The 13,328-nt window shown below is 32.9% G+C and overlaps 1 protein-coding gene and 1 long non-coding RNA gene across 7 annotated transcripts; both read left to right on the top strand.

Annotated features, from left to right (window-relative positions):
* Window positions 1-3,714, top strand: LOC127747458 (uncharacterized). 3 transcript variants are annotated; one of them, XR_008009288.1, is made up of 9 exons: window positions 1-267; window positions 347-435; window positions 1,046-1,336; window positions 1,531-1,696; window positions 1,835-1,967; window positions 2,455-2,540; window positions 2,662-2,722; window positions 2,840-2,937; window positions 3,315-3,714. It is a non-coding gene; the product is annotated as an uncharacterized LOC127747458 (long non-coding RNA). The 3 variants fall into 3 exon arrangements; XR_008009289.1 differs by having other exon boundaries at window positions 1,091-1,336; window positions 1,835-2,540; XR_008009287.1 differs by having other exon boundaries at window positions 1,835-2,540.
* A 2,532-nt stretch (window positions 3,715-6,246) lies between these two features.
* LOC107488777 (3-methyl-2-oxobutanoate hydroxymethyltransferase 1, mitochondrial) lies at window positions 6,247-9,930 on the top strand. 4 transcript variants are annotated; one of them, XM_021142491.2, is made up of 7 exons: window positions 6,248-6,634; window positions 7,105-7,253; window positions 8,290-8,496; window positions 8,584-8,730; window positions 9,163-9,216; window positions 9,310-9,554; window positions 9,644-9,930. In XM_021142491.2, exons 2-6 carry the CDS (start codon window positions 7,110-7,112, stop codon window positions 9,541-9,543), a joined length of 786 nt encoding a protein of 261 aa, XP_020998150.1. In that variant the 5' UTR covers window positions 6,248-6,634; window positions 7,105-7,109; the 3' UTR covers window positions 9,544-9,554; window positions 9,644-9,930. The 4 variants fall into 4 exon arrangements, with proteins under 4 accessions (XP_015965029.1, XP_020998150.1, XP_020998148.1 ...); XM_021142489.2 differs by having other exon boundaries at window positions 7,057-7,253; XM_021142490.2 differs by having other exon boundaries at window positions 7,054-7,253.
* The last annotated feature ends 3,398 nt before the right edge of the window (window positions 9,931-13,328 follow it).

The following is a 13,328-nucleotide window of genomic DNA, read 5'->3' as shown; positions in this document are numbered from 1 at the left end:
CTCACCACTCACCAGTTACCACTCTCACCTTCTCAAACAGTTACTGAGCTACACTTCTCCCCTCAAACAGTCGTCGTCTTCGCTAATCTGGATGCCGTCACCATCGTCTTCTAGACTCGCAACCGTCATCGTCGTCTTCTCCAGTTTCGACGCCGTCGCCGTTGTCTTCTGGACTCAACATTTCGCGGTGGTTTCTCTCGCTTCTACAGCGACAAAGGTAAGGTTCTCAGCGAAGAGGAGTAGGCCAAAGAGAACGTCTACATCAAGGTATCTCTCCCCTTCCATTTCCCTTTCTCCTTCTCCTTCTTCGAAGCCCGATTCCGACGATTTTTTTTTTTTGGTGCAGAAACGAGAGAGAGAGAGAGAGGTTGGAGAAACAGAAGCAGCAAGCTGGGAAGGAAAAGGCAAAGATGGACAAAAAACGCTTCTGACAAGGTATTTGATTTTTATCTTGTCATCAGTGCTTTAGGGTTTCGATTTCGCTACTCTAATGTCTAAACATCAACCCTGTGTTTTCATGATTGGATAAATTTCTTCTCACTGAATTCATAATTTAGGGTTTAAATCTATTAAGACATTGGCCTCTGAAAAACGTTTTAGATCTTAGAATTAAATCAAGCATTGTATGGTTTGCATTCCAATTCGTGAATCTTCGATCGAAAAGTTCAATGACTGTTGGTATATCAGATTCAACACTCCAATCTCTGGATTCTTTTCAAATGTTTTCCTGATTTTCCTCGTTCTTCTTCAGTTTGAAGACTTCGCGAATCATAATCGATCTGGGTCATGGCCACTACTCACTGGCAACCAGTAAAATGTTGGATGTTCTATTGTTTGAGAATTTGCAACTGATGAGTTTTGTTAATTGTTAGGTCATAGGTGAAATTGCTGTTGTTGAGAATTATTACTAATATACTCTATTTCTCTCTTTATTCAGGGCACGAAATCTTTTCATTTTAAGCATGAGTTGCTAACATAAGTTTTTCTTTCTTCCTTTTGAGTTTCTCTGAAGTTGGAAGGTCTGATTAGATATCTTTTTCTACAGGTGCCAATCGGTACTACTACATGTGTTTGAATGATTTGCTTGCAGGGGTTGGTAATGCTGGTGTTGGTGTTCTTGATGCTATCTGTATGGAATCAAAGTGGAAGCTGTACTTGGGAAACAGTACAATCATGTATCCAGGTGACTTAATAGAAATGATAGTCTTTATTGTGCATGGAAAACTGGAGATCAAGGACAGCAGTGGAACAAGCGGCCACATATCTGATGGGGATGCATGTTGCCAAGGACTCCTTTTCTGGTATCTTCAGAGAGCTTTATCGAATAGTAACACAGGTATAATAATTATTGATTATAAATATGAATTTGATTTAATTTAATTTAAATTTAATTATAAATGTGAATCAAGTTTCATTATATTATAAATTTTGATTATGCATATATGCATTGGATCATTATATGATTGATTGGTAACTAATTCTTATGGTTCTGTGTCGCATAATAATTAATCAATGCAATATCTTTTGCAGATGGTGACAAATTATTTTTTCCTGAAGAAAGATTTCTGAGCACCAAGAGCATAACTTGTTTAACAGATGTGGAGGTATTTGTAGTTGAAGTCACTGACCTTGAAAAGATCCTAACTCGGTTTACAAAATTCTTGCACACTCCACGTATTGAAGAGGCCATAAAAAGGTTATACTCTTTACTATAGTTTGATCCAAGAATTTTTATTCAATATAATTTCACTACTAATAGTCATTTTCTTTCTTTTCTTTTTCATTTTTTATTTAAAATCATGGCTTATAAATATTGTTTGATTTGATATTTTAGGCACAAAATGCTTGAAAGGCTGCATGAAGAATCAGGAAGCCACTTTGATTAGATATCTTTTGGTTGCTTGTGTTGGTGTTCAATGTTGGTATTGCTGGTGATGTTTCTAGTGTTAGCATCAAAGGGTCAAATGGTAAATGGCTTACTATGTCAAAAAATTGGGGACAAAATTGGTTAATTGGAGTTAATTTGGTTGGACAAAGTTTGTCTTTTAAGGTCACAACTAGTGATCAGAAAACTTTGGTATTTCATGATGTTGCTCCTTCTCATTGGCAATTTGGATCAACTTATGAGGGCAAGCTTAATTTTTAGGATTATGTTGATTTAGAATCTCAAATGGTTTAGTAATGTCATATTTAGTTTCTAGTGACAATGTTTCATTGTTTTGTATTTGAACTTGTACAATTTATGAAATAATTTTCTTTCGCAAATAAAACAATAATAAGGATTTATTTATCTTGTATCTTAACTGTATATTTTAATAGTTTAAACATTTTTAAAATAATTGAATGTTTGAATCAGGGGTATGTATTGATTTCGTATCCACTTATGCATGGCATATCCTTATTATTCATTTGTCTCCTTTCAATTGTTACTTATCTACTAAGAACTGTTGCAAGGGCAAGGTGCACATGTAGCTATTGCTTTTGAAGTTCCCGGTGGTTGGCAAAAAAAGAAAGACACTATTGTTTTGACTGTTTTATAGGTACTTGTTTTTCATTTGAGTCTTTCTGATTTCAAGAGATAGCACATCTATAGATTTGCGTAATTTCCTTTTTCTGCGTTCACTTGCATAAGGGGAACAAAATAACTCTTGAGTATTGCAGATGCTTATGGGAGGTGGTGGATCCTTCTCAGCAGGGCCCCTGGAAAAGGGATGCACTCAAGGTTATGTAAATTTTGCCTTTGTCTTCTAGTTTTGATTTACTTTGTGTTTATATTTGTATACCTTTCTCCGATGCTTAACTTGGTTTGAATTTTTTATGTATTTACAATTGAATCCAGATCTTCGTGTCTTGAACGAATACCAACAGATTCAATCTTTTTCTGCATTCAATAGTATCTTCAACAATACAGGATTGTTTGGCATATGTGCAAGAACTGTAAGTCACAATCTTTGTTGACATAGATGTGATGGCATCTTTTCAACTCATTTTCCCTTTCTTTTCTTTTCTTTTTTCTTGGTTCATTGGAAGTTTGGGTAGTATATTTACATGAACAAGCTCTTATGTTTTGCATTGTTGTCTGCTGATAGCCTGATAGAAATTAGACTTAAAATGCACTTTATAGTCAATGCTTCCATTAGCTGACGCAATCACTATATACAAGTGTTAGGATTTCAAATATTGGTATAACAATCAAATTGAATATATGGAAAAAAATCAAATAAAAAAGAACAGCAGCAGAAAAAAGAGAGACCTTTTAGCTCTGAGGCAAGCTATGAAACCAGCATTCTCAATCTGAAATATTGTTTTGTCAGGTGAAGATGCTGAAACTGAAAGATGAACCGAGACTGAGGTGCTCTGCATGAAACTCTACCACATACAGATGATACATGGCATAGGGAAGAAGATGAAGAGTGCAATTGGCAGTGTTGTAGTGGCCATTGTAAGATAAAATATTTACAAGAAAATTATCTAATATAAAAGAAAGATGAAGAGTGCAATTGGCAAAGTGCTGCTTGGTCTAAGACTCTAAGTAGATATTGAATAGAGCATAGTTATGTTCATGAATATTTTTATCATGTTTTAGTCTAGACTGGGGATCATAAATTTGATGTATTTAGAAATTTTTAATATTTTAAATTTAATATTTCTATGTAGACATTGTGAATATTTTGGTATTTATTTGAAAAATTAATCTATGCTCGATTTCTTTTATATTTTGTGGAAATATAATTATTTATAAAAATTAAGTTTTAATAGTGGTAAATGTAAAATTAGTAAAAATTTATAATTATAAAATTAGGAATAACGACCAATTTTGTGACCGATTTAAATTTTAGTTCAGAAATTAGCGATCGATTTTAGATTTTAAAATCAAACATTGGCGACCGATTTAGCGACCAATTTCATCGCAACTGATTTAGCGACTGAAAAGTTGGTTGCCATTTAGAGACCGATTTACTCAGCGACTGATTTAGAGACAGAAAATTTGGTCACCATTTAATGACCGATACTCTTTGGTGAAGGTTTGATGGCTTTGTTCAAAAATCAGTCACTAATGGTTAGCAATCGAAGTTGGTCGCTATTTTCTAATTAGTGACCAAGGTTTTAGCGACCACTAGAATCGGTCGCTATTCCGATAATTTCTTGTAGTGAAGCTCCTGTATGGTAGAAATAAGCTCCTGAATTTAGGGTAAATTCTACTGGTGGATTTATCGTCAAACGCATAGTCTGTGACCAAAACGGCGCGTTTCTTTTAATTACCTTACAGTTGTATATTTTCTCCCCTAAATTCGATGGTAAAATGCGTGTCCACCTAACTTTTTTCTGCGCCATTTTTTACTGTTGGATTTAGGATTGAAAATATAAATTCGACAGTAATATTTTGTGGATAACGAATTTAGTATTGCAATTGCCAATAAATCTAACGGTAATGTTCGATACTAAATTTAACTGTAATCAACATTTCTCTTGTAGTGTAATGATTAAAGTAGTCTATTTAAAATTCTAACAAAAATATTTTTTATGGTTAATTTTAAAAGACTATAATACTTGAGGTTTAAGTATGATTATTTGTATTAGAAAATAAAATTTGAATATGACTTGAAAAATACTAAAATTTTTGTAGGATTTATTTTAAGAAATTAACATTAATTTAAAAAGACAAATATTTTTAAATATCAAATTTAAGGTACAAAACATAGACTATAATCATGAATTTTTAGAAAGATTAAATTATCTTTTATAAAATTAATTAAAATTGTTTTATTGTATTAGAGAGTAAAAATTAAAATCTCTCAAAATCTTAAAAGAAAAAATAAAATAACCTTTATAACATAAATTGTTTAATTATATATTAAAAAATATAAATTTCAATGTCAAAAGAAAATCCTAAAATAATAAAATACAGTTATAAATCCTAATTATGTTACAACGAAATAATCTCAAAAAACTCCAACTAATTCACAGGTCCTTAGAAAAATTAGCCCATGAGCTGCAATTCATAGAAAGCTTGGCAAAGCCACACTTTGTCAGTGCTATATTAGTCTTTTTATGCATTGTTTTAGAAATATTTTAGACATTGTATCACGTGTTAGACGACAAATACTTTATCTATTACCATTTAATATATGGTATATCAATGTTCCAATAAAGTAAATGGAACCTATAATATAATGTAATGTAAGTGTATTGTAAAGTGTGTTTTTATCTAAAAGACCAAAAAAATTCGATGCTTCTCCTTGAGTGAAAGAGGTGAGAGTTGAATTTACAACTTTTCTTATGTAATAATAAATGAACAATTATTAAACTAGTTAGTTAATTTAGTAATTTAGAGCATTAGTTTTTTTATTTTTTTATTTTATTAATATGTATGAAATTTGAAATGATTGAATTTTATATTTACTTTTAAAAAAATTTGATATTTCTGTGGGTAAGGTAGTAGGGTAGGATTTAAAACTTTAGGATGCGAGTAGGATTAGGGTTGAGAGATCTTCGACCCGCAGGTAGCATATGGTAGAGTTTTAATAAAATATTCAATTGAAAACATAGTAACAAAGGATCATTTTTTTCCTTGATAACATCCAGGAATAGGGCCGTCAAAATGGGCCAAAGCCATCGGGCTAGCCCGTTTATCCATTTAAATGGGCAGGTTTTGCCTGTAAAATTAAGTCCGTTTAAATTTCGGGCTAAACGGACTGAGGCCGATTAATCCAAAAAAAATGACGGGTTAAACGAGCTAGCTCGCGGGTTAAACGGGTGGTCTGTTTATTTTTTTTTGTATTTTTTTAAAAAAATAGCACTTTAAGCCAATTTTTCTCTTGATTCGATCCGAAAATCCGATCCATCAACTAAAAAAATATTATTTTTAAAGATTTTTGACCTAAAAATAATATTTTTGTTAAAATATTTTTCAAAAAATAAAAGAAAAGAATAAATAGACTGACCCGTTTAATCCATCGAATTTACTATAAACGGCCGGGGATAAAAAATTATGGCCCGTGAATAAAACGAGATTAAACAGTCCAATCTATTTAACCCACGAATTTAACGAGACGGACCTAACTGGACCAGATTAGCCAATTTGACAACCCTATCTAAAAATTTCAAGACTTACAAAAATGCTGTCAAATAACTATAACACAAAAGGACCAAAAGTACAATGGCCAATCCATTTACTTGATAAATTTATAAATATTTTCAGAGGGGTGCCTAAGATTATAAATATATATACCCGAAAATAAGGAGATATACAATGTTCAAATAGCAAAAATCAAACCAAAAATCGCAAAATCATTCTCGGTTCTTCAATGGCTTCTTAGGTGGCACTAGAGCCAGACGCAGCGCCAGCAGAACCTGCATCGGAGGGAGACCGGCGAATACCTCAGCATCTCGGGGGGCCAGGAACAGCGACGCTCGGTATCACAGCAGCAGCGGAGGGCATCGAGGTGGTGGCTTGAGATCTGCGATTGGGAAGCGCTCGTAGGTCTTGCGGGGAAGGAGTGATGTGTTAGGTTTCGGTTTCCGATTTCCGAGTTCTTGCAGCTGTGCCGGAGTCGCCGGAGGACGTCGCGGTTCACTTAGCAACAGCGAAGGCAAGAGGGACAGAATTGGCGTGCTTGGCTCGAGGAAGAAGGTAGGTCTCGCTGCATAGCATCGGGCTGGGTGAGTCTCAGGGTTCTTGCCGGGTCGGGCGGATCTGTCAGTCTTGATCCGAGACAAAAAAACACTTGGCCCTCTCTTTTTATTATTCAAAATTTAACGGAATCCCAAATATCACTGTCATAACCTAGAAAACTCACTCCACAAAATCCAATCCAAAAATTTTTTTTTCAATGTCTTCCCTTAGGTTTTTTACAAAACATTCATCAACTTCTTTATTTTCATCTTTTCTTTTGAAACACATTCGTTCCATGAGCAATATTCCAGAAAATACAGTTTATTCAGGTCCAACATCACAAACTCCAAACCAGAGAACAACTCTGGCACAGTTACGTCAAAAGTATAAAAATTTGAAACCGATATCAATGATAACTGCATACGATTATCCTTCAGCAGTGCACATAGACATGGCTGGCATTGATATATGCCTCGTTGGTGACTCAGCTTCCATGGTGGTTCATGGACACGACACCACTCTCCCTATCACCGTTGATGAGATGCTTGTTCATTGCCGTGCTGTTGCACGTGGTGCTAAAAATCCTATGCTTGTTGGGGACTTGCCTTTCGGCTCCTATGAATCAAGTTCCGATCAGGTTTTTATATTTTAACTTCAGAGTATAAATGGTGAATTTGCCTACTTTTCATCCAAATCGGTCACCAATAAATACGTATATTTTGTATCTTAATATGTATTCTATATTTGATAACTGATTTTTAGTGTAAACTAGCATGATTAATTTGATTTGAGATTTATACGTATAAAGTGTGAGAGTTGTGTGTGTTTTCTGCGTAGGAGTCATAATATGTTGATGAGAATTAGATTTTGATTTTGGTTTTGGTTTTGGTTTTGAAAAAGGCTGCAAAATTCTAATTGGAGATTTTGTCTATTGTGTGCTGTTTTCTTTTCCTGAATAACTCATGATAACTTTAACTAAGTTCTTCTGAGTCACTTGTTGAGCAAATATTAGATAATAAATTTATCAATTAATCTGGATGTAATAATAACTTTTGCTAGTTACAATAAGCTGGAAGTAGGGAATGAATGATTTTGATTTTGAGTGTAAAGTTGTGAAGATGAGGAGATGGGTAGTCGAACTGAGATAAGGTGAGTGCACAGCACATGCTTGATGAATTGATCATTCACACATTGCAAAGTATCAATGAAAGTGAATAATAGGGAACAATAAGTACCATCAATTTAGGAACCAACATAAATATACAAGTTGAAAAGAACATGACAAAATAGACCCAAAGATAGGTAGATAGGTTCACGGGTCACTACACTATTAACCTCTTTCTAGTAAAATATAAGAGTGCGAATCTCACTAGCTACATGCCAACAATTCATTTCATACTATAAATTTCAAGACTATTGTTTCTTTATTGCAATCTATTTATCTTTAAAAATAATGCACTCTGAAGTCTGAACCTCCCTCTATATCTCATTATTTTCATCACAGAAACTAAAGCATTATTTATCACAGTTTAGCTTAGCTACAAAACATAATTGCTATAGAAAAAAAAGTTTATTAGCTTTCTATTATTACGTTCTAAAAGGTAGCTTAAAATAATGACTAGGAGGAAAGTGTGTGATGATTTTGAATTATTTTTATGTTTGAATATAAACAGGCAGTTGATACTGCAGTTCGGATTTTGAAGGAAGGCGGAATGGATGCCATAAAATTGGAAGGAGGTTCACCTTCGAGGATTGTTGCGGCGAAGGCTATTGTTGAAGCGGGAATAGCAGTGATGGGGCATGTAGGGCTTACTCCACAGGCCATTAGTGTTTTAGGGGGTTTTAGACCTCAGGGAAGGAACATTTTAAGTGCTGTCAAGGTTTATCCCTCTCTTCGTATTTTGCATATATTTTGGATATTTGAATAATTTTATTGTCATCCTAAAAGGTATTAATAACCTGTTTAGGTTGTCGAGACAGCATTGGCTTTGCAAGAAGCAGGAAGTTTTTCGATTGTTCTAGAATGTGTGCCTGCGCCTGTGGCCGCTGCAGCAACAGCAGCACTTCAAATTCCTACTATTGGAATTGGGGCCGGACCCTTTTGTAGTGGACAGGTAAGTTTATCAAACTCAGGGGTTCACCTAAACTCATAGAACATAGGTAAAATTGAATCATAAAACTCAACTCATAGACTTGAGAGTTCGATAACCTTCGTGATGAACTTTTGTACAAGATGATTGGCTTATGATAATAGCTGAAATTTTTTTTTGGTAAAAACTTAAAATGACCTGGGTTTATTTGAAAGCATTTCTTCTTCATCAAGTTACTGTATTGAGCCTTTTGTATCATGATCAGTTATTAAATGATTTTTATTCACTTTGGTATATATTTATCTTAACATAATTGAGCTGGAGAAAATGTTATAATCTTGAGTAACTTGAGCACTTGTAGCTATCGATAGAACATATATTCCGACCATCCCTCAATCATTTTGAGATGATTAAATATAAAATGAGGAATTCAAATTCAGTTTTATGCTAATGCAGGTGTTAGTTTATCATGATCTTCTTGGTATGCTTCAACACCCCCATCATGCAAAGGTATTTCAATTTCAAACAAATGCTAACATAATTTATTTCTTTAAGTCGATATAAGATTCATAGCTGAAATTGATACGAACTATCTTTTGGCAGGTTACTCCGAAATTTTGCAAGCAATATGCTCGTATCGGAGACGTTATCAATAAAGCCTTACTAGAGTATAAAGAAGACGTGATGAACGGTTCATTCCCTGATGCTCACTATAGTCCATACAAAATTAGTGAAGCAGATGTTGAAGGTTTTTCAAATGAGTTGCAAAAGTTAGGTTTTGACAAAGCAGCGTCTGCAGCATCTGAAGCAGTTCAAAAGCTTAATGCAACCAAATAAGTTTAGTGAAGGTAACTGAACAAATCAATAAAAAAGTTATGGAGGTACCCTTCGTGTTTTTTTCATTTGATGTCGTTCGTTGTTTTTGGTGGCACACCAGGTTAAAACGGATTTGAAGCAACATTGTAGAATTGAAGTTCAGTATTTGACTGATACAGAGTGATGATTCCACTTTCTTAGGGCAATTTGTACCATTTTCTTTTATATATCAATTTTTTGTTCATCATTTTATAAGGAACATGAATGAAACCTTAGGCAGATTATAAAAGGAAATCATGTTCTGTATCAATGTAAGAGCAAAATATTGGAAACTGATTTTGATATTCTTTTTACTATCAAGAGAAGTCGTCCATAATAGTGACCAAATAAATGTCTTTCCAATCTTAACATGTTTTAGAACACATTAATTTGTCAAATATTAATTTATGTTTGTCTATTCTCTTATGTTTTGTTTTTGGTAAGGTTCACTCCATACTCATGTTTGTTTATAATTAACAAGCATAGTATTGAATTAAAATTAATTATCATTACTAAAAACAATTTAATAAATATTTCTATGCAAAGAAAAAATAATAATGTGCTAAAATAAGATATTAACTAAGTGATTCCTCAAAAAAAGACATGAAAACTCTTCAGAGCATGCGAAATTTGAGCTAAGTTCATTCTTCGCAATGTGCAACTTCAATCTAGAAAGAAAATTGGATGCTAAGAACTTAGACTCTCTTGTTTTAATGTTGGTGAAAAGTAGTTTTAAATCTATTGTCTTATATTTTAAAAATTGTTATTCTTTTACACTAGCAATGATAGTGTAATATTTTAAATAAATAAACTTGTTTTGAAATTGTATATATTATAAAGGTTTTCTCAATTTTTATTTAGGACTTTAAAATTCAAAAATTTATCATATCTAAAAGTATTATGAATCAAATCCTTATAATTATTGAACAATTTTTAATAAAGTGTTTATATATTAAGCAAATGTTTTTTATTTTCGAAAATTTGTAATCAAGCTATTATACTGAAAGACAAACGATAAGAATTTATTAAGAATTATTTTTTTTTGTATAATACAAGGACTTAATTAAAAATATTTAAAAATAAGTTCTTATATTAAAATAAAATAGAATATCTATTTTGGTCTCTAAAAAATTTTGGACTAGATACTTTAATAGTTTAATTTTCAACTAAAATTAATTAGCTCATTAATCTCCAATTTTTAACTTCATAAGTTGTGTTGGTTCTTCACCCACTTTGTTCTGTCAACTCCTAACAGAGTTATTCTACGTGTCACGTTAAGTTGTCACGTCAGACATTAAGTGTTACTTGTACGAAGGAGACAAATTGATCTCTTGACAAATTACAGTCAATTTTAGTCCAAAATATTTGTTATTAGACAAATTAGTCCAAAAATTATTTTTTATAAGGTAAATAAGTAAATTAGTCTGCCAAAATATTCATTATCAGAAAAATTAAGCTATTATTATTATCATATTAGTTCCCCAAAATATTTATTGTTAGACAAATTAGTCCCAAGATTATTCATTATAAGGCAAATTAGTCTCCCAAAATATTCATTATCACAAAAATTAAGTTATTATTGTCATATTGGACTTTCTCATTAGCAATATATATCTCCCTTGCTAGTTTAAGAGCTCTATAAGTTATTTTATCACTGCATATCATATTGAATTCAACTTTTGTGTAATCAACTGCCTCTCTATGTGTGATGTGAGGTTAAGTAATGAGCCTCTTCTCCAACTTTGTTGTCATTCAACTTTGATCAGTTAGACTAGATCCAAACTCCCTTACACAAGTGTGATTTAGATTATATGTTTTGATTTGGAAATAATCTCTTACATTATTCCAAGCACAATAAATGAGCTATGGACATTCATTTTGTAACTTTTTTGCATTGATTAGCTGTTACAGAAGTTTAAGATAGAGGTCTTTCACTTCTAACCCCAACATCCTTCATATTAGTTATTACTTGTAGCCAGCTATTGTGCGATCTCTTGTATTTCAGTCTCAATTATCACTTCCTGTACTCCAATTTCAACGGTTTCCTTTTGTGTTCATTCATCCATTTTTAGTGGAGCTCCATTAGCATTATGTTGTCCAACCCCTTTAAAATTAGTCTCACTCCCTCTTAACTTTGACTTCATCTTAATCACGGTAGGGCACTCATCCCCCAATAAGATTCTCCTGGTGTTTGTCTCTAGGAGAAGGTGGTAGGGCACACTTTTTGGATTGTATCTTCCTGGAGATGCGTAGCAGAGAGACTATATTCAGGTTAGTTATTGGATGTGTCGGGATCTGGCAGTTTAACTAACACGTGAGTTCATGGCTAGTAGGACAGGCATGCATCATTCGTATTTGTGTGTATTGTTTGGGTGTACATTTTATATTTGGTTTGCCTATTTGAATAATTGTACCTACATGCTAATTGAACTAATTGCCTTAACCGTCCTCTCTATTTGTGTATTCCTTGTATTGTTTTGTCTGTGTTTGAATAACTGAGAGATTTCTTATGCTGACGATGGTGATGCTGAGAGTTGTTCCTAATGTGGTACTGAATGTAATTGTTCTCTAATTGTATTTACCTTGTATCGTTCGATGCCGGTAATTAATTCTGTTTTGAGACTAAGTTTTGATGGTGATTTGATTTAAGTTTGGCCAGAGGTCGTGATTTGATTTGATTTGAGTTGGGCCGGAGGCCGTGTTTTGACTTAATTTGAGATGGAGGTCGAGTTGATTTGATTTTGGCCGGAGGCCGTAATTTGATTTGATTATATGTTGGGGTGGAGGCCGTACTTGATTATGTTATGATATATTAATTGAGTTTTGAAATTCTTATAACTAAAGAAGTGAACTTTGAATTTTGGATAATTAATTGTTAGTGTTTTGAATAGATTCATAAGACGAATAATAATCGCTATAGTTCAAATAAATTATTTTCTTTATATGCATCCTCTTATGACAATTCTTAAATCCTCTACTGAGAACTTGCAATGACGATGTTCTCATCCTCTACATATTTTTCTTTTTAGGACGGACAAAAAGTTTAAGAAGTTCCTTCTGCGCATCTAATTGTGTTGTATATTATTATATATATTAATAGTTTTCACTCACTTTTATTATTATATTTTTGTAAGAGAGATAAGAGTTGTAATTATATGTATGCTTATAATATTTGTAAGTTACTTGTATACGAAGTTTGGTATATATATATATATAATTTGAGTCATTGTAATATCCTCGCTATCTGTAACACCCTAATTACCCTAAGCCTTACCTTGCGTCGTAGCAATGGTTAATCAAAGGTTACGACAATTCTAAAGCTTATACATATTATCTAGAAAGAAATAATATATTCTAGAAGCCCGATGAATAATTAAGCTCAAAAACAGAGTTCGAAAAGCGCAAAGCGTTCACACGAAGCTACAAATATATATATACATATCAAAAGATAATAGCTATAAAGATCTAGCCGCCGCCCGCGGAGTTTAAGCCGGCTATTTATATACAGACATACAGAGTTTAGGAAGTAAAACAGCTTATACAAACTTCCTCTCAAAGTAAGTGACGAACGGGCTTTTGACAGTTTAGAATTTCATAAAAGTAATCATGTTGTAAGTATAGTTTCTAAACCAGCAAGGAACCTTTTCATGCAAAAGTTTTGGTTGTCACTTAAGCAAACTCAATAAAATTTATAACCAAAGTATTTGAACCTCGGGTCGTCTCTCAAGGAATTGCAGGGAAGTATGAGTTATTATTGGTTATGGAAA

Source organism: Arachis duranensis, chromosome 5 (genome assembly GCF_000817695.3).
Source record: "Arachis duranensis cultivar V14167 chromosome 5, aradu.V14167.gnm2.J7QH, whole genome shotgun sequence".
NCBI classification, from domain to species: Eukaryota; Viridiplantae; Streptophyta; class Magnoliopsida; order Fabales; family Fabaceae; genus Arachis; species Arachis duranensis.
Note: the sequence above shows the minus strand (reverse complement) of the source record. Positions and strands in the feature narration are given on the sequence as shown.

What these genes read in the sequence shown, in the direction of transcription:
- LOC107488777 (XM_016109543.3), top strand. Translation starts at nt 6,834, where the DNA reads ATGTCTTCCCTTAGGTTTTTTACAAAACATTCATCAACTTCTTTATTT. An exon ending in GACCCTTTTGTAGTGGACAG is followed by an intron (nt 8,731 to 9,162) that starts GTAAGTTTATCA and finishes ATGCTAATGCAG; the next exon opens with GTGTTAGTTTATCATGATCT. An exon ending in AACACCCCCATCATGCAAAG is followed by an intron (nt 9,217 to 9,309) that starts GTATTTCAATTT and finishes ATCTTTTGGCAG; the next exon opens with GTTACTCCGAAATTTTGCAA.